At 55.6% G+C, this 20,161-nt stretch overlaps 1 protein-coding gene across 2 annotated transcripts; it reads right to left on the minus strand.

Moving 5' to 3' along the window:
• CHRM1 (cholinergic receptor muscarinic 1) lies at positions 1–13,083 on the minus strand. 2 transcript variants are annotated; one of them, NM_001244609.1, is given in 3 exon segments: positions 2,159–3,940; positions 11,970–12,062; positions 12,499–12,610. In NM_001244609.1, a coding segment is annotated over 1 exon segment (1,383 nt). In that variant the 5' UTR covers positions 3,865–3,940; positions 11,970–12,062; positions 12,499–12,610; the 3' UTR covers positions 2,159–2,481.
• Between the last annotated feature and the right edge of the window lie 7,078 nt (positions 13,084–20,161).

The raw sequence follows: 20,161 nt of genomic DNA on the forward strand, positions 1-20,161 counted from the left end.
TTCTTTGGCACTCAGCTTTTTTTATGGTCCAACTTTCACATCTGTACATGACTTATTCCTCTAGGTCAGAATTTCTCAGACTTTAACGTGTGTCACAATCACCTGGGCAGCTTATTGAGACATGGCTGGGCTATACCCCTAGAGTTTATGATTCAGTAAATCTGGGGTAACCCCAAGAGCTTATATGTCTAACAAGTTCCTGGGTGATACTGATGCTACTGGTCAGGACCACTGTGCACTGAAGCGTTAACTCAGCTTTCAATCCAGCGTCTGGGCTGTCTAAACCTCGCACGCTCCAAAGAAAGGTTTGCCTGGCTCCTGGGAGATAGCCCCTAAACCCTTGGAATATCCTGTTTGATAAGAATATTTTTGCTTATCTGGGAGCCAGGGGCCTCTTGGGATAGCCTCTGAAGGAGCTGGAGACTAAGTAACTAAGGTCAGCCATGTGGGTGGTCAGTAGCCTTCATGAAACACCAGACACCAAGACTTGGCTGAACTTCTTGGTTGGCAGTGCTTCATGCAGCTGGAAACTGTGTTTCTGGGGTGGCGACTCATTGTTGCTGGGAGAATTAAGTGCTGTCCCCATGACTCCACTGGGAGAGGTCAGCGGAAGCTGGCAGCTGGTCTCTCCTGGACTCTGCCTGTGCACTTTTATGCTTTGCTGACTTTGCATCCTTTCACGGTAATAATTATAACCACGAAGATAACAGCTTTGCTGAGATCTGTGTCCTAGTGAATGATTGAACCTAACGGTGGTTTTGAGGACGCCAGTGACAACCAGAGAGCCACTGCTCTGCGCTGTGGGATTAACCTTGCTAGGGTTTAGGCTTTGGGGGCCCCCTCACCAGTGAAGTGCCTGAGGGGCATCTTTGTGGAATGCTTTGGGAGGCTGTGAACTGTCTGGAAGCCAGGCAGTTACCCTCAAAGTGTTGCTTTGGGGGTAACCCTGAAAGGTCTTTGTGGGTCACTGGGCCCCAGTCTTCCCATCTGTAAATGGGGCTTTGGAGCATTTCCTTTCTCCCTGGGGTGGGGAGTGATGAGTTCCCCTTACGGCAAAGCTGCTGAAGAATATGCTGGGCTATGGGCAGGGGCAGTTTGTTTCATGGTCCTCCTCCTTCCAGTAGCCAGCTCTGCCCACTACAGCCTTACTCACCTGAGCCGGAAGCTGGGTGCTGGGTTCACAGGTTTCAGTAGACCCAGCCACTTGGTGCTGCTCCTCCTGAGACCACCCTCAGGGCAGTGACCCACTTCTCACGGTCCTTGGACCCTCCCTGCCCCATCCTGTCCTGGCTTACGACCAGGTCCTTAAGGGAGTTCCTTGGCAGTCCAGTGGTTCGGACTCTGGGCTTCCACTGCAGGGGGCACAGGTTCGATCCCTAGTAGGGTAACTAAGATCCTGCAAGCTGCACGGTGTGGCCAGCCGACTGGCGGGGGTGTGAGGGAGGGAACAAAAAGAGCTAACTAACCCAGGGAAGAAGGCCCCTTAGTGGCCGCTGGTTATGTGGCTTTATTCACAGACTCAGCGCTTGCTGAGGTTGGCAGGAAAGAACATCTGGGACCAGGCTGGGCCTGGAGATGAGGGTGGCTGGGAGGCCATGCATGGGTCAGATGGACGAGCACACAGGAGGGAACCTGTGCTGGGCCAGACCAGTGGGGGTTGGGGGCGGAGGCAGGCAGCATGCGGGAGGCCTGGCTAGATCCGAGGGAGCAGATCTACCCAGGTGGTGTCTGTGAGCCAGGGAGGGAGGGTCTGAGGGCTTCTCCAGGGCAGGGTCTGGACAGCAGGCACCCCTGCCCCTCACTCCCAGGGAAATGACTTAGTGGGACAGTCGGGATGCCTGGTGCTCCCTCCTCCTGCTGCCTTGGGGCTTGATGGCGACGGGCCACATAGGTCCCCTCTGGTGTCATTGTCCCGCTGATGCTTGGACATTTGCCTTGGGGGTGACCCACACAAGGACACCTTGGAGAGTGTTCGAGGGCCCAGCGGAGTGCGCTGTGCCTGGGGAGGGAGGGGACGCCTGGGAAGCAGGGATACTCCCTTGAGCCAAGCTTTTCTCTCAGTAGTTGGTGTCAGTTCCCTGCTGGCAGGGGGTGCCATCCTCCACTCGATCCAGGCCAGCTCCTGGGGCCAAGGAGGACCGCTTGGTTAAACCTCCTTTCTCCTGGCCGGCTCTACTGGCTCTGCATGGACTTCCTGCCTGAACACAAACAAGGAATCCAAAGTCCGGATACCCCCTCCCAGGCTTTCTTCCTGGTGAAGAGCCTATTCCCACCCAGAAGGGAACACAAGAACCAGTTCCCCGGGTTCCCCAGTTTGGAAAGTTGGTGGGGTCTCCCTGGGTTGTGCAGGAAGGTGACCTAGGGTCCCCGGAAGCCTGGGGGGGGGGCCCCTCCCCTAGCAGGGCCCTGGGTCTGAGGTCACCACCCTTGCCCGATTTCTACGGGGGCTGCCGGGGTGGAGGGATGCAGGCGGGAGGGCCATCAGCACTGGCGGGAGGGGGTGCGGTGCACAGAGCCGGGGCGCTTGGGGATCTTGCGCCAGCGACGCTTGTCCCAGCGGCAGAGCAGCAGCAGGCGGAAGGTGTCCCGGAAGGCCTTGTTGCAGAGCGCGTAGCACATGGGGTTGATGGTGCTGTTGACATAGCACAGCCAGTAGCCCAGCTCCCACAGGGTCTCGGGGACACAGTCCTTGCAGAAGGTGGACACCAGCACCATGATGTTGTACGGCGTCCAGGTGAGGATGAAGGCCAGCAGGATAGCGCTCAGGGTCCGAGCCGCCTTCTTCTCCTTGACCAGCGAGAAGGTCTTCCGCTTGGCCAGTTGCTCCTTCCCACGGGGCTTCTGGCCCTTGCCCGCCCGCTCGCGCCCCTTCCGGGTCGGCCTCTTGACCGTATTCGGGGAGCTCCGGGGCGGCTGCTTGGCGGGGGCCTGCGCCTCGGGGTCCACCATGGGCATCTTGATCACCACCTCGGAGCCAGGCTCCTCACCCTCCGAGGAGGTGAGGGACTCCATGGAGCCTTCGTCCTCCTCCTCTTCCTCCTTCCAGCTGTAGGCCTGGAGCAGCCGGGGGGTCCGGCAGCAGCGGCAGCAGCGTCCTGGAGGGGTCTCTGGGGAGCCTTCGGCCCCCGGCTGGGACCGCTCTGAGCTGCTGCTGCTGCCGCCCCCCTTCCCCGGCGTCTCCGAGCCCTGCAGGGCCGCCAGCTCCCGGGCCCGGTTCTCTGTCTCCCGGTAGATGCGCCAGTAGAGGGCGCACATGACCGTGACGGGGAGGTAGAAGGCGGCCATGGCCGTGCCAAAGGTGATGATGGGCTGGGAGAGGAACTGGATGTAGCACTGCCCGGCCAGCACCGTCCGCTCCCCTACCAGGTACTGCCAGAAGAGGATGGCCGGGGCCCAGAGCACGAACGAAACCAGCCAGGCCAGGCCGATCATCAGGGCTGCCCGGCGGGGTGTGCGCTTGGCGCGGTAGCTCAGGGGCCGGGTCACCGAGAAGTAGCGGTCAAAGCTGATGAGCAGCAGGTTCATGACCGAGGCGTTGCTGGCCACATAGTCCAGGGCCAGCCAGAGGTCGCAGGCCAGCGTGCCCAGAGCCCAGTGGCCCATGAGCAGATACGTGGTGTAAAGGTTCATGGAGAAGGTACCGATGATGAGGTCGGCACAGGCCAGGCTCAGCAGGAAGTAGTTGTTGACCGTCTTGAGCTCCGTGTTGACCTTGAAAGAGATGAGCACCAGCAGGTTGCCTGTCACTGTGGCCAGTGACAGGAGGCCCGTGGTGATCCCGATGAAGGCCACTTGCCAGGGACCCTTTCCCGGTGCCAGGACGGTGATGTTGGGGCTGACGGCAGGTGGCGCTGAGGTATTCATGGTGGCTGGGTGGAGTAGGGGAGGCAGCCCCTTCCTCTAATCACAGGACGGGGCTTCCTCAGGGGCCGGTCATCACCTGAAAAGAGAGGACATGCGCTTGGGTTGGGCTGCAGGACGCCTCCCAGAGCCTGGAGTAGAAGGTGTTGGGAGCACAGCCTCTGCCCTCCCAGAGCGGCAACCAGACAGCGTCACACCATCCTCACTGGTGCCCACGCCTGGTCACTTAGAATGCACTTTCCCAGCCACCAATGGATTTACCAGCGGCCTGAGGGGGAGGGGATGGCTTTGGCATCCAGAGATCTGAGTCCCCATTCCAGCTTCACCATTCAGACTCCGAGCCTCAATTTTCTCATCGGGAAATTGCTGCTAATGCTTGTCTAGCTTAACTCATGCGGCAGGAGTGGGGAGACTGGCGTACATGGGACTGCCACATTTTCAAAGCATTTCAGTCAATTTTATTAAAGCTTTCATTTTCTGAGTAGTTACTACATGCCAGACACAGGGCTAAGCGCTTAATTCAATTACCTAATTTAATTGTTGAACATTCCAGACTTCCCTGGTGGCCCAGTGGTTAAGAATCCACCTGCCAATGCAAGGGACATGGGTTCAGTCCCTGGGGGAAGAGGGGCACTAAGCCCATGCACCACAACTAGAGAAGCCTGTGCAGCTGCAGTGAAGACCCAGCACAGCCAAATATATATATATATATATATATATATAGCATTTGTAGGAGGAAGGTCTCTTATGACCCCCATTTCACAAAGGCAACCGTGGTTCCAGCCGGCTCTATGGCTGGGCCATGGCGACACAGATGGTGTGTGATCAGAACCCACTTCCCTCGCTCACTTTCAGAGTGTGTGAAGATCCAGCAGGATTCTTCCGTGAAACAGGGAGTGTTGAGAAGGCGGGGGGCGGGCAGGGGTCTCCAAAGAAGAGAGAGGGAAAGAGATACAAGCAAAGGGGCGTGGCACATGCGCGCACGCGCAGTTTGGGGCTGGAGCAAACACTTATGAGGGCATCAGGGGAAGTTGAGCCAGGCCCAGACGCTCGCTCGCCTGGTGATGGAAAATCTGGAGTAAAAGCAAGCAGCATAGGCGAGGGCCTCAGCTCCCACATAAGCGGGAGTTTGGTGACAGATGTAGTGTGCGAGGCCACAGCTGAGTGGAGGGCAGCAAGGAGAACAGGAAGATCCCCCAGACTGCCTGAAGCTGGAGTCCAGCCCGGGCACTAAGGGTGGGTAGAGAGAAAAGCCATGACTCTTAGCGACCACTGGCCTGGCAGAGGCCCAGCCGCTCAGCCCCGGCCTTGCTGCTGGATGTTCTCGTTCAGTGCTTCAGACATCCTTCTGTTGGTTGAAGAGACTGGGTCTTCTCCTACCTTCAGGGCCGGTATCCTTGGAAAAATTCCAAGGGAGAGACGTTGGGCAGGGACCCAGCAAGCCCTGGTGTTCCTGGGGACCTGGTCTGTGATGAGGAGACTAGAGTCTGTGAGAGGTCACTGGTGAGGGATGCCTTGGTGCTGCGTGGCTAGGGGTGTCTGTGTGACAGCAACTCTCAGGATGAGGAATTCAGAGTGTGACAGAGCAAGACAGGCTGTGGCTGTCAGTGCTCCTGGGTCTGGGACAATTTGCACATGACGGGGCACAAGGGGAAGTCCTGGCTGAAAAACCTGGGCTCTGGAGTCAGACTGTCTGCATTTGAATCCAGGCCATACCATGTACTGGGTGTGTGGTCTCCTCTAGCGATGCCACTGCTATATGCCTGGGTTTCCTTAGCTGACAAATGGTAATAATGCCTGTCCCTAGCTAATGCTTGCGGAATTATTGCCTGGCTTAAAGAGTAAATGGATGTCAAGTGCTTAGAATAGCCCTGGTCCATGGTTCCCATGAACACAGCAAGGGTAGCAACAAGGGCTCCCTCCTGCCCTGAAGTGTCTGCTTCTTTGATGAAAATTTCTAATACTATGGGGAATTCACTGGTGGTTCAGTGGTTAGGGCTCTGCAGTTCCTCTGCAGGGGGCATAGGTTCAAACCTGATCCCTGGTTGGGGAACTAAGATCCCACATGCCACGTCCCCCCCCAATTCTATGATAACAGCAACTAACAATAACAATGGTCACTGCTATTAGTTAGCATTCCTTAGGGCCAGTCACTACTCAGAGTACCTATGTTCCTTTTTCACTTAACCTTAACAAGGAATCTATGACCTAGGGATTGTTTTTCTTTCCATTTTATAGATGAAGAAACTAAGGCTGAGAAAAACACAAGAATTTGTACAAGATCACACAGCTAAAGTAGGAACCAGGATTGAAGCCCAAGCAGTAAGTTCCAATGAAACTTTATTTATAAAACTGATGGTCAGGTGGTCCAGTGGCTAAGCTCCATGCTCCCAACGCAGGGGTCTTGGGTTTGATCCCTGGTCAGGGAACTAGATTCCACCTGCCACAGCTAAGACCCTGTAGCTAAATATACTACACTACACTTATTTAGTGTAGCTAAATAAGTAAATAGATAAAAATAAATATAAAACCCCCCTGGTTGTTGGCTTAGGAGCCATAGTTTGCCAATTTGAACTAAAAATATTACACTAAAATATGATTTATCTTGCTTACTGAGCTCTGTTGCAACCTCGTCCCTTAATGGAAGTCAGGCAGGAGGCTGGGATCAGACTGTAGGTGCTTGGGCTTTTCCCTGTGAGGTCACTGGTGGAAACTACCCTTGACAGGTAACCCTGAACTATTGTGATCCCTTTGATCATCTAGACTCAGTGCTGTTTGTGCCCATTGCAGAAATGGAGCAACTGAGGCCCAGAGCAAAAAGAAAAAGGTATTGTGTAGTCTAAGGTCTCCTGGTTCCCAGACTGGGTGCTGGCGTCCACATCCCAAGCCTGGGTGCCTTGGGGGCAGTTCTGTAGCCTCCAGCGGCTCCCTGGGACAAGACCTGCGAAGACTGAACAGAAGAGGAGCTTACAGGCCCGAGCTTACAGGCCTGTACCCTCCGCAACTGCAGGGGTGTGACCGGCGCTCTGCCACTGTACTTGGCCCTCACACCGCACCAGGGTGAGGACTAGGTGGGATGAGGGAGGCACTTGCTTTGCCTGCAGAATTTAAGTAGATGCCCCAAACTCAGTCATGAAGGAAGTAACATTTTAACGTGACATTTAAAGAATAGAAATCAATGCAAAACATCCATCATGCACATAATTTTAAACTGAGACAGATCCAACCCTGCATCTGCGCGAACACCTCATCGCCCATGCCTCGCCCTAATCCTGCTGGCCCTGGTTCTGACCAAACTTGATTTACAAAAACAGGCCGCCTGTGGGCTGTAATTTGCTGTTTGATTTTCAAAACTATTACATTACAATATTATTTATCTTGACTAGTGAGGTATTTTTGTACCCACTCCTTGAATTTTGCTCCAAGGCGAGCACCTCACTCGCCTCACCCTAATTCCTGCATTGCTGATCACAGCCCTGGGTTTGAATCTCCACGCTGTCCCTTCCTAGCTGTGTGATCATTAGCAATGACTTAACCTTTCCTTCCCTGTAGCCCTGCCTCCCTCAGCTGATGGGGATACATGCATGTTCAGTCTTGTCCAACTCTTTGTGACCCCATGGACTGTAGCCAGGCTCCTCTGTCCATGAAATTTTCCAGGCAAGAATACTGGAGTGGCTTGCCATTTCCTCCTCCAGGGGATCTTCCTGGCCTAGGCATCGAACCCGGGTCTCTTGGGTCTCCTGCGCTGGCAGGCAGATTCTCTACCACTGCACCTGCGAAGCCTGCTGATAAGAATGTGCTGTGCTGTGCTCGGTCGCTTCAGTTGTGTCCAATAAGAATAATAGTATCCAAAGTGCTTGGCTCTGAAATGACACTCAGTCAACAGCCTCTGCTATTGTTCCTGACTCCTCATTCTGATCCACTGACTCTCATCTGACTGTCCCCTGCCCTTTCCTCTCCAGATCCTGGCAGAGCCCATCTCTGGTCCCCAGACTGCTCATTTGTCCAGTGGAGGACTGGGACCAGCCTGACATCTGGGGAGATTTTACAGGATCCTAAAACCAGGATTCCAAGATGGCTTGAAAGCACAGGAGAGAATAGCTAAGAACATCCTAACCTATAAAATGGACCAGGTCCTGGAGGGGAGGCTGCCAGGGCTGAAGGCTCACTTAGCTTCTCTCAGCCCCAGACCTGCAGGCTTCAAGGCCACATTCTTTCCTCTTAGCCGACCCTCTGTGCCCCATCTATGAGATGTGAGGGCCTCCCTTCGGGGACAGCTGGGGGAAAGAGAAGGGCAGAGGTTCTGGCAAACTGGACCCTGATTCTTGCCACCGGCTGGACCTTCTGAGCCCTTGGGATGCGGCCCAGGAAGAGAGCCATCTGTGACTTTATCTTTCCTCCACAATCAGAAGTGGGGGTCCTCCCCCAGACCCCTCTTGGACTGTAATTTGCTCCAGAGAAGGTTCCTGGAGGCCTGCTCTGGTCCCTGCTGTATGACCTTGAGCAGGTTTCCTTAACTCCTTACTGGGGGCAATCTTCAATAAGGTAAAGCCTCTTTAAGGCTACTGGTGGGTCAGCAAGATGATGGCTGAGAAAGAATGTGGCTTCCAGAGACTGTGGGTGATTTCCCTGTGGGGAATTCCCTTGGGCTGAAAGTCTGGGTGCCAGGATTCAGCAGCAGCTCCAGAATTTCTACAGGGGAAGGACTTAGGGTTAGCCCTCTGGTTGAAAGGGGTGTGTGTGTGGTGGAAGCTGTATTGCATAGCATATTCTGTGAAAACATCCATGGGAGTGGGGTGGTTGGTTAGTGGGGATCACAGGGGCTGAGGGGAAGACTCCCCAAGGAAGTCCTTGCATTGCCTTTGCTTCAAGCCCCATCTCTGCTCTTGTCTTGCTGGGTGACCTTGGGTAAGTTCTAGTCCCGACCTGGTATCTTTCTATAGGATGAGTGTTTGTGTGTGAGAGTGTGTGCATTGCTGAGTGAGAATAAGAAACTGGAGTAGGGGTGGGACTTCTCTGGCGGTCCAGCGGTTGAGGCTCTGCACTTCCAAGGCATGGGGCACGGGTGTGATCTTGGTCGGGGAATTAAGATCCCACATGCCTCACAGCACAGCCAAAAATTAAAAAGAAAAGAGAGAAATGATGAGGGTCTTTATGGGGATGGGTTGGGACATCCTCTGAGGGTGTCTGGGATAGAGGAAGGTAGAAAGGAAACAGGAGGCACTTTTCTGCCCAGAACTGTGGCTTCCTGATAAAGGTCTTTGGGAGCTTTTAGTAATATTATCATAGCAACTAATATTTACAGGCTGCTTACTATAAGCAGACATGTCTCTAAGCATTACATAACATGATTTAATTGACCTGTTACAAATTCTTGGGAAATAGGTTCTATTATCTTCAATTGGCAAAAGGACCAATGAGGCTCTAACCTGATAGCTCTTCACTGAGGCAGTCAGGATTTGGACTTAGGTGGTCTGCCTGCAGCCTGGTGTGCGGCAGTTCACGGGGTCACCAAGAGTCGGATGTGACTTTGTGACCGAACAACAGTCTGCCTCCAGGGCTAACCGCTTGGGTGCCTACTCCAAATGCTGTGGGGATGGGGGGCTCAATGGCCTCCTTGCCTACTTTGACTAGCTTGGCCAAACCCTGGGTTGAATCAATCAATAGGGATGAATCAGTCCTTCCCTGAGAATCTTGTCTGCCTGTGTGTGTGTGCGTGTATATGACAGTGTGTGTCATCTATCTGGATGACGTACGATCACAGTGCTACGGGAAGGCGGTGGTCCAGCCGTAGCTCTCTGCTTGGCACACAGCAGTTGCTCAGTAAACATCTGTGGAATAAATCCATGGATGTACACGGAGATCTCCTGATTGACTGTAGGACTTTGAGCATGAGGCTGAGCCTGCAGCAACAGAGGGTGGGTGGAGTGATGGGAGTCTGAACTGGCTCCCGAGTACCGTCCCTCCGCTCTGTCCAGTTCCTGTATCCCTTCACCTGCCAGGTCCCTGCCCCCTCTGTGAGACCTTGCCTGGCTTGAAAGGACTGGAGAAAAATCCTCAGGAGCATCCTCAACTGTCAAATGGACCAGGGAAGCCCTGCCCCACCTGCTGCAGGGAGGCCAGGGCAGGACCGGGCTGGGACTGTGCCTTCCAGTGTCGGGGAGGAAAATGTCAGCCTGGGCTCAAAGAGTTAAGGGATGAGGTCAGAGCCTTGAGCAGGGCAGGCTAGCCATCGCCCTGGACCAATCCCCAGGGGCCGGGGATCTGGCTGGTAAGAGGAAGGGGGAGGGGAGAGATTGATGGGGAGAGGGATGCTTGAACACTGGGGCTTCCTGAATCTTACCACTGGTCAAGGAGTGCAGAAGGGAAGGCAGAGAATGAGGGGTGCTGGGGGAGAGATTCAGGGGGAGGAGTGAAGCCATCTTGTGATTCTGGAAGTCGGCAGAATCCTGGCTGGAGAGAACGGACGATACAGGGGAGAAGGAGGTACGAGGTCGGGGCCGTGGGGCTGGGTACCTGGGACCTCACACGTGCAGGGAAGGCAGTCCTCTGGCCAGGCCTCCTGACCCATCCATCCCTTCTGCAGGGGCCTTAACCCCAAACCAGCTTGTCAGAGGTAGCTCTCCCCACCCCAGGGTTAATTTTTCTCTGAAGATAGCTCTTGACCCATTGAAGGTTTACACAGCTTCCACCTCTGATGTCTGGCTTTGGAAAAGAGGGGGTAAACTGATACACTTTATCACCTTTCCAGGCTCAACAGTCACTCCGGGGGAGTGCTGACTACCCCAGGGAAGGGCAGGAGCCATCAGTTAACTGCTCATAAATGCACGGCTGAGCCGGAAGAGGAGCGTCAGCCTTAGAACCAGTGCCAAATACTCTCACTGTTGATGGACCTTAACCAGTTGCCCAACTTTAGCCGGATCATGTCAGAGCCTGGCAGTTAGCAGGCTGGGCCCCAGAGCCCACTCTGCCAGGTGGCATCAGAAGTACCTGGCCTTCATCCTCCTTTCCATGTGCCCTCTGCTCTACTCCTTGCGCTCCCCTCCCCATTTCCTTTCTTCTCTCTCCCTCCCTCCCCCATCTTTCTAGGCATCACCATGGCATCACAGCAGAACAGAAACCCAGCGAGATGTTCACCCACCTCTCCCCACCCGCCCAGGAGCCCCAGCTCACAGAGCTCGCTGCTCCCCCCACCCCATCATCCTGCTCATGGAGGTGGGAGTTCAAGGCTGTACTGAGGGTGAGGAGAACGGCCCCAGCCAGACCCCTCGATATTCCTTCTGTGACCATGAGCATGTCCCTGCCCCTTCCTCAGCCTCAGTCTCTCCATCTGTACAATGGGGAGGTTCCTTTCTAGTCTGACATGACTTCTGCCTACCCTCTTCTTGACCCTCTGGACTCCTCTTTGCACTTGGGGATCCAGTTCTCAGCCCTCCAGGACCCATCCTAGGAGCCCAGAGTCACATCTTCTGCAGCCCCATTTCATCATTTCCTCCCCTGCCTTCCGTATCGCAGTGGCGATCACAGCTTGCCCAGTGGCTGAGGTCAGGGGGCAGAGAACCAACTGTCATCTGACAGCTCAGTGAGCAGCTGATTACCCAGGGGCAGGAGACTGTCCAGCTGCAGGAGACAGACTGACTCCTTCCGGCCATTTGGGCAGGAGGCCCTGGGTCAGCCTGGGCAGTGCTGCAGGTATGTTTTCTGGGAAGCAGTGACTCTCCACTGGCACTGATAACCCCCCAAGCAGCACCTGTTGGAGTGACCAGATGAAAGCTGCCCACCCCCTCCCCAGATGCCAGCTCAGAAGCTGGCACTCTGCAAGAATCAGAGTGCCTGGCCTCCAGCCCATCCCCACATTGTGAAGTCTGGGGGTCCTGGGATGGGTAACTGGCATGGGTGCCCATTCGTATCAATGCATTACCTGGGTATAGGGCTGTGATCTGCCCTGCGGGAGCCCAAGGTACTACGGACATAGGGAGGGCCCTCTGGGCTCCTGGACACATCAGGACCATGTTCCCTGGCCGGCGTGGCTGTCCATGCGCCCGTGTCCCCCAGGAGCCCTGGAGCTCTTGGCCTGGTCTCCTGCTGGTCTCTGGCCTGGCACCCACCTTGGCATCCCGCTTGTCCATCTGGCCAGCAGCCTGGTTCAGTCCATCGTGGAGGGGCTGAAGGTGGATGGGGATGGTGGGAGTCAGGGTTCCCTGAGGGAGGAGAGGAGGAGGTTCTGAGACTGGCACCCCAGTCGGGGGGGCGGTCAACCTCCCAAAAGATTCTGGTGGCAAGGGCTACCTCTTGGTCCCCTGCCCTCCCTACACTGTCTCTGGGGCTTGGGGGCTCTGCCTGCTGCATGGCAAGCTGATCCCTTCTGGGCTCCGGGTCCAGAGTTCTAGGGGCTCCCCAGCTCCTTTTCCAGCTGAACCCCAGAAAAACATTAGGTGTATCCACCAGAAGCCAGGAGATGGGGTACTTGGAGCAGCGTTGCAGAGCCTTGGCCTCTAGACCCCTCCCTGGCCCCCTCCTCTCTCGGGGGTCCCTCCTCATTTCCTTCTAGTCCTGGTCCCTGCCTTGCTCGAGGACCCTGCTTCTACTGCCCCCACCTCAGTGGAGCCCCTCCCAAGCCCTCTCAAACATACTCACCATGGGGCTGGAGAGGGGTCTGAAGGGTCCTCAGCCCTGCTGTCTCTCCGGGGGGCTGGCGGCGTCTCCAGGGACCCAAACACCTGGCTCCCGGGGGGAGCTGCGCCTTGTGCTGGCAGCCGGAGAGGCACAGCCGGTGATTGGCATGTCCCACCCCCTGGCACGCCAGCCTTGGGGGGGAGGGAGGAAGAGAAAGAGGGAGGGAGGAAAGAGAGGAAAGGAAGGGAGGGGGAGCTAGAGGGAAGCCTCGGGCAGCGTCCGGGGTTACAGTGGGCCCTGGAGCGTGGCCTCCTTCTCCACTAGGGCACCCAATTCCAGCTTCTACAGGTAGGGTGCAGGACAGGAGGGAGATGAGCCCAGGAAGGCTAAAAGTCCAGAACGGGAGAGAAGGCGGATACAGGGAGACAAACACCCACACCCAAAGCACACAGGCTCGGCTGCACACACACACACACACACACACACACACACACACACACACACACACACGAGCTCACACACACACTCTCACAAAGGCACACTTCCCCCACCCAGCCTTAGAGCCCCCAGCCTGCTGTACCAGGCCGGTCGGTGTTCACATGCCTGTTTCCCCAGCATACACGCCCTGCCCCCTTGCACGTGCCCACGCGCCCACCCACCCAGCCCCACACCCTGCTCTTTCTCCCTGCTGGGAAGGAGCTGGATTCCTTCTGTTTGGAAATGACACACTGGGCCTCACGTGAGAGGCTCCAACTTGGAACAGACCCAGAGGGCTGGCGCGCGCACCCCGGGCTGAGGGCTGAGCGGCCGCCGAGCCCGAGCCCGCGTGCTGGTTTTCTGTCCCCGCTGCACAGCCGGGTGTGAGGGCACATGGGTGAATGGTTTGCGGGGATGATTGTGTGTGTGGGGGCATGTATACCTGCTCCATGCGTTGCTGAGTGCCCTGCACATTTGTGTCCCTGAGTACGCATGTCACCGTGCAGCCGGTGGAAACGCAGGTGTCGCCCCATGGGTCTGAAGCCAGGACGTGTGTCTGTGTTCGGTGTGTGTATGAGTGTTGCCCAACTGTGGAACTTGCTAATTCTGACAAGTGAGGCAGCCTCTACCTCTCTGCCTGTGCCACCCCCAGCTTCCACCTGGAAGACAGACAGACAGGCAGACAGACAGCTCTCCTCCCAGCCTGTCAAACTCTGTCTCCCCTGACTCCCACTTGGGGCTCACAGGCGTGCCCCTGGCAGGTGGCAGGCTGCCCTTCCTTCCCCCCACCCTCCGGGAGCCCCACTGCTTGGTCAGCACTGCGTTCCCCCCCCAACCCCCCACCCCCCAGGCTGGTTTGGATTTCTGTGTTGAGTTTCCTCAGAGATAGAACCCCTGGGGACCTTTTGCCATAGAGACTTGGGTCGTACCCAGTCCTCACCTGGTCCTAGAGACCTCCTGGGGTGCTGGCCACAGAGCAGAGGTGGGGAGGCTATTGCTGGGTCCTTTGCTTCCCTGGGCTGTGCTGAAGCCCTGGGGTGGAAAGCCAGAAGGACCAGGATCATCTATTCGCAGGATGTAGATGAGAAAACCAAAGAGCAGAGGTGGGTTTAAAATGTGCTTGGCAAGTGTTTGCACTCAGGTCCCTCAGCTCTGTGCTCGAAACTCTGGAGGGGCTGGGGGACGGTGTGTGGTTGGGAACTGCCCTACCACTGGCCCCTTGCCCTTCCCAGCATCCAGCACCCCTCTCAATCCTGATGCCTGAGGGTAACCTGGGCTTCCTCAGGCCGGAGCCCCGGTTGCCAATGGAGTCAGGTGGAGCGGAAACTCTGGTCCCTGGGGTGCGGCCAGCCACCATCGTGCCTCTGGTGGGTGGGCACACGTGGCAGGTACATGTGGGGGCATCTCTGCTTCTCAAAGCCAGCTGCGCCTAGAGCAAGCACCCAGGCTACCTCCTCTCTTAAGTCCAGGAGACCCTGCCGCTTGGAGAGGAATCTGAGCAACCCCCTCCCACTCCGGGGTCAGCCAGCCGGGCAGGGGAGGGTCGGAACTCGACCAGTCCCTGCCCGTGGGCGCGGATACCCGCTGCCCCCTGCTGGACTGCGCTCCATTTGCGGCGGCGGCTTGTGCGCGCGGTGGGGCTGCGTGTACTTGTGCGCGTACACGTGGCTGAGTGTGGGGGTGTCAGGCCTCCACGCTCAACATCCATTTCCGAGTCTGAATCAGGCTCTCTTCTTGCCCCCTCCCCCCAAGCTCCTTGGTCTCCCTTTTCTCTTCTCCCACCGCCTCTGCACACGTCCCTTTAGAAATAAAAACACTTATTTTGTAGGCGGGAGAGGAGGGTGACCAGCTTTCCCTTGCCTCCTCCTGGGTGCCCCTCTCTGTCCCAAGAGATTTGTTTGCTCTTTAAGTCCGTGCAGCCGCGGAGGCAGGGGGGTGACGCCCTCCGCCCCAGCCCACCCCCGATTGTATGTTCTCGGCCCCAGGCTTGGCTGAGTCCGCTTACCAGATGGGGAAACTGAGGCAGGAAGGGAGAAGGGAGGTAGGGCGGGGAGAAGCTCTCCTACCCGGCTCTCTCACCGCCCCCGCACCCGCGCCGGATTTAGCCGCAGGGAGGCTGGGAACATTGTCTTTATTTTAAGCCACCGAGTGCGGCACGAACGCGGCTGCTCGCGACAAAGGGCTCGGCGAGGCAGCGGCAGGCGGCGCACGTGGGGGTCCAGCCCCGCCCCCGCGCGACCCTCAGCCGCAGTCGGACGGCCGGGCTTGACCTCGGCCATTTCCCTTTTCTGGCCTTTCGGGCGGGATCCCTGTTCGCACAGGCTCCTGGCCGTTGCTATTTTGGTCGCCTGGCCGAGGATTCACTCACTCCTTTAGGCCACCGGGGGAACAGGGGGTCGTCCCGGAGGGCCGGGTTCCTCTCTCAGCCTCCTCTCCTGGAGGAGGAGAGAAGCTGCCCTGGGTGGGAACTAGCTCTCCCGCTCCCCAGTGGAGGCGCCCTGAGCAAGTTAGGGCCCCCTCTACGTCTGTTTCATCATCACTCAGGGCACTTAGAAATACTTCCCTGACGGCGCTGTTTGATCGCCAGTTGCAGGTTAAACCTGGCACTGGCGTTTGTTACAAGTGAAAGCCATTATCATTGTTATTTATAACTCGTATTGAGCACTTACTAAGTGTCCGGTACTGTTAAGGGCTCTTAATTAACTAGTTTTGTTTCTCACTGCAACTCCCAGAGGGAGCTTCTATTATTATTCCCATTTTACAGATGAGTAGAGGTATAAGCAGCTAGCGTGCCAGGGGGTTTCACGTAGGATGCGGTCAGCGTGCCTGGGGCGGTCCGGGGACTGGGGTCGCGGAGGGAGAGTGAAGGCTTCAGGGATGTCAGAAACCGGTGACAGCATTTGTAAAAATTCGAGGATCTTGGCTGAAAGCCGCGCGCCGATGCGGGAAGGAAGTGAGCGCTGCGGTCCTGCTGTGCGCTCGCAGCCCCTCAGCTTAGCCTTCACCCTCGGCTTGAAGCCACTTTAGCAACTCAAACCGAGATAAACTTGCCGCTTATCAGTGCTGCTTCCTGCTCTGGGAGAAGGTGGCGGAGTGGGCGGCCCTCCCAGCCTCCACCAGACCTAGGGTTGGTCCTCAGCGCCCTCTGGAATGCACCTGGGTTGGTGATCTCACCGGTGGTGGGAAGGGGCCTCCATTCCCAGAGGGCAGGCAGCCGGTCGTCCTGGGGGTACGCTTCCTTGATATGTTCCCCCCACCCCGACCCCCACTGCTTTAGGCCCTCAGCCTCGTTACCCTCTCCCTCTCACCTTCCGTGCGGAGGGACTAATTCCCAGATTTAAAAGATGGAGGAGGCCTAGAAAGGTGCCCCTCCCGATCCCCTGCAGTCCCTGCAGCCCAGGGGGCTGGAGGAAGGTGACTTCTACAAAGGCATCATCTTGGACAGGAAATTGGGCCTTTCCCAGTCTAGTTGCAAAGATAAGGCCTCTTAGGAACAATCTCCCCTTCACCTACTGGGCGCTTCACCTCCCCGGCATGGCTCTGTTCTGGGAGCCTCGGGGCAGGCGGAGGGCCCACAAAAGCCCAGCGCCGCCTGTCAGCTTCCAAAAAAGGATGGAGTCTGGCGACCCGAAGAGTGGCGCCTCGCGCGGCCTGAACCTGCAGGGGCGCTGCCTAGTCCTCACGGCCGGTGGGGTCGAGTTAACCGGGCGCCCGGGGTCGGGCGGTGATTGTTGGGAACCGAGGCAACGCATCCTGGGCGAATCTCTGGATCCCGGTGGGACTGGGGCGCGGGGAGAAGCTGCGTTCCCTCAGGGCGCGCGTTAGCGTTCCCTTGTTCCGTCTGTGAGGACCTCGGAGTCCAGGTCACTTGCTGCCGCCTAGGAGCTGGACGCACTGTGGCCGTGCGGCCGGGACGGAGGAAAGACGCGCTTTCCGCCGCGCGATGGAGGCCCGTGCTTCTCGCGCAAATCTCTGTGGCCAAAAGCAGCTCGAAAAATCGGATTAACACCATCGACTTTGCTACGCTTGGTTAATGGACACCCGGCCCCATGTTTTCACGCCACACGGTATAGGGGCCCCGGCCCGGGCCCAGGACGACGTGAGGGTGCTGGAGAGAAGTTAGGTCGAGGTGTGGGCAGAATCTTAGGGCGGGATCCCGGCCCTGAGGTTTTGATGTACAAGGCTTTCCCCAAACTCTGTGTAGCTGAGTCCGAGTGCCCAGGGAGTGGCCGGGTGAGGCAGGACGGATTTCGGTGTTCCCTGCTCCCGACCCAGCTATATTTGCTTCTTTTCGTGGTAACACCCTTCCCTCCGACTCCGACTCCCGAGGGCATGTACTCTGTCTTCGAATTTCCCACCGAGGCGGAGACCGAAGCTCGAAGCCCACGAAAGCGAGGAAAGGGACGGAGCCAGGCGAGTGGAGCCTAAGCCGGATCCCTCTCCCACCCATCTCTTGGCGAGACCCTCGCCTCGCACAGGCGCAGCAAGTCCATCCGTGGCAGCGGGCTGCTCTTCACTCTCCGATCCTCCGCCCGGGTCCTTGAACTCAGTACTCGCTGCCCGGGCCGCTCCAGTTGTACCCACCGCTCTCTGCAGTTCCCGCTGCGCCCTCTAGCGGCCAGCGCTGCTTCTTGCCTGGGACCGGGGCGCCGAGAGGCCTGGGTGCCTGGGGCTGGTGCCCAGAGCGTATTTTCCTTCGCGGGGGGAAGAAATGGTAGTACATATTCCTTCTTCATAGACTACGGTGAAGACTTTTCGTTGGCATGGGTGAGTAAAGGATGGTGCAGATCTAGCTCTAGGAAGAAATAGGAGTTGGGTACCTTGCTTGCATGGTGTGATCACTGACATAGAGCCAGACATCCTGGAATGTGAAGTCAAGTGGGCCTTAGAAAGCATCACTACGAACAAAGCTAGTGGAGGTGATGGAATTCCAGTTGAGCTATTTCAAATCCTGAAAGATGATGCTGTGAAAGTGCTGCACTCAATATGCCAGCAAATTTGGAAACTCAGCAGTGGCCACAGGACTGGAAAAGGTCAGTTTTCATTCCAATCCCAAAGAAAGGCAATGCCAAAGAATGCTCAAACTACCGCACTATTGCACTCATCTCACGTGCTAGTAAAGTAATGCTAAAAATTCTCCAAGCCAGGCTTCAGCAATATGTGAACTGTGAACTTCCTGATGTTCAAGCTGGTTTTAGAAAAGGCAGAGGAACCAGAGATCAAATTGCCAACATCCACTGGATCATGGGAAAAGCAAGAGAGTTCCAGAAAAGCATCTATTTCTGCTTTATTGACTATGCCAAAGCCTTTGACTGTGTGGATCACAATAAACTGTGGAAAATTCTGAAAGAGATGGGAATACCAGACCACCTGATCTGCCTCTTGAGAAATCTGTATGCAGGTCAGGAAGCAACAGTTAGAACTGGACATGGGACAACAGACTGGTTCCAAATAGGAAAAGGAATACGTCAAGGCTGTATATTGTCACTCTGTTTATTTAACTTATATGCAGAGTACATCATGAGAAACGCTGGACTGGAGGAAACACAAGCTGGAATCAAGAAAATATCAATAACCTCAGATATGCAGATGACACCACCCTTATGGCAGAAGGTGAAGAGGAACTAAAAAGCCTCTTGATGAAAGTGAAAGTGGAGAGTGAAAAAGTTGGCTTAAAGCTCAACATTCAGAAAACGGAGATCATGGCATCCGGTCTCATCACTTCATGGGAAATAGATGGGGAAACAGTGGAAACAGTGTCAGACTTTATTTTTCTGGGCTCCAAAATCACTGCAGATGGTTACTGCAGCCATGAAATTAAAAGATGCTTACTCCTTGGAAGGAAAGTTATGACCAACCTAGATAGCATATTCAAAAGCAGAGACATTACTTTGCCAACAAAGGTCCATCTAGTCAAGGCTATGGTTTTTCCAGTGATCATGTGTGGATGTGAGAGTTGGACTGTGAAGAAGGCTGAGCGCCAAAGAATTGATGCTTTTGAACTGTGGTGTTGGAGAAGACTCTTGAGAGTCCCTTGGACTGCAAGGAGATCCAACCAGTCCATTCTGAAGGAGATCAGCCCTGGGATTTCTTTGGAAGGAATGATGCTAGGGCTGAAACTCCAGTACTTTGGCCACCTCATGTGAAGAGTTGACTCATTGGAAAAGACTCTGATGCTGGGAGGGATTGGGGGCAGGAGAAGGGGACGACAGAGGATGAGATGGCTGGATGGCATCACTGACTCGATGGACGTGAGTCTCAGTGAACCCCAGGAGTTGGTGATGGACAGGGAGGGCTGGTGTGCTGAGATTCATGGGGTTGCAGAGTCGGACACGACTGAGCCACTGATCAGATCTGTTCTGATCTGACCTTGCTTGCAGCACTTGCTACTGGCTACCGAGTTTGTAAACACTTCATTTGTTGTTGTTCAGTCGCTCAGTCCTGTCCAGACTCTTTGCGACCCCGTGGACTGCAGCACGCCAGGCTTCCCTGTCCTTCACCAACTCCCAGAGCTTTCTCAAACTCATGTCCTTTAAGTCGGTGATGCCATCCAATCATCTCATCCTCTGTCATCCCCTTCTCCTGCTGCCTTCACTCTTTTCCAGCATCATGGTCATTTCCAATGAGCTGGCTCTTCCCATCAGGTGGCCAAAGTGTTGGAGCTTCAGCTTTAGCATCAGTCCTTCCAGTGTATATTCAGGATTGATTTCCTTTAGGATTGATTGGTTTGATCTTGCAGTTCAAGGGATTCTCAAGAGTCTTCTCTGCACCACGGTTTGAAAGTATCAGTTCTTTGGTGTTCAGCCTTCTTTATGGTCCAACTCTCACATCCATACATGACTACTGGAAAAACCATAGCTTTGACTAGGCAGACCTTTGTTGGTAAAGTAATGTGTCTGCTTTTTAATATGCTTTCTAGGTTTGTCATAGCTTTTTTCCCAAGGAGCAAGTGCCTTTTAATTTCATGTCTGCAGTCACCATCTGCAGTGATTTTGGAGCCCCCAAAATAAAGTCTCTCACTGTTTCCATTGTTTCCCCATTTATTTGCCATGAAGTGATGGGACCAGATGCCATGATCTTTGTTTTCTGAATGTTGAGTTTTAAGTCAACTTTTTGACTTTCCTCTTTCACTTTCATCACGAGGCTCTTTAGTTCTTCACTTTCTGCCATAAGGGTAGTGTCATCTGCAAATCTGGGGTTATTGATA

This window comes from Bos taurus, chromosome 29 (genome assembly GCF_002263795.3).
Source record: "Bos taurus isolate L1 Dominette 01449 registration number 42190680 breed Hereford chromosome 29, ARS-UCD2.0, whole genome shotgun sequence".
Taxonomy (NCBI): Eukaryota; Metazoa; Chordata; class Mammalia; order Artiodactyla; family Bovidae; genus Bos; species Bos taurus.

Bases quoted from the DNA above. Each gene is read 5' to 3' on its own strand.
- CHRM1 (XM_024986974.2), bottom strand. From the start codon at position 3,864: ATGAATACCTCAGCGCCACCTGCCGTCAGCCCCAACATCACCGTCCTG.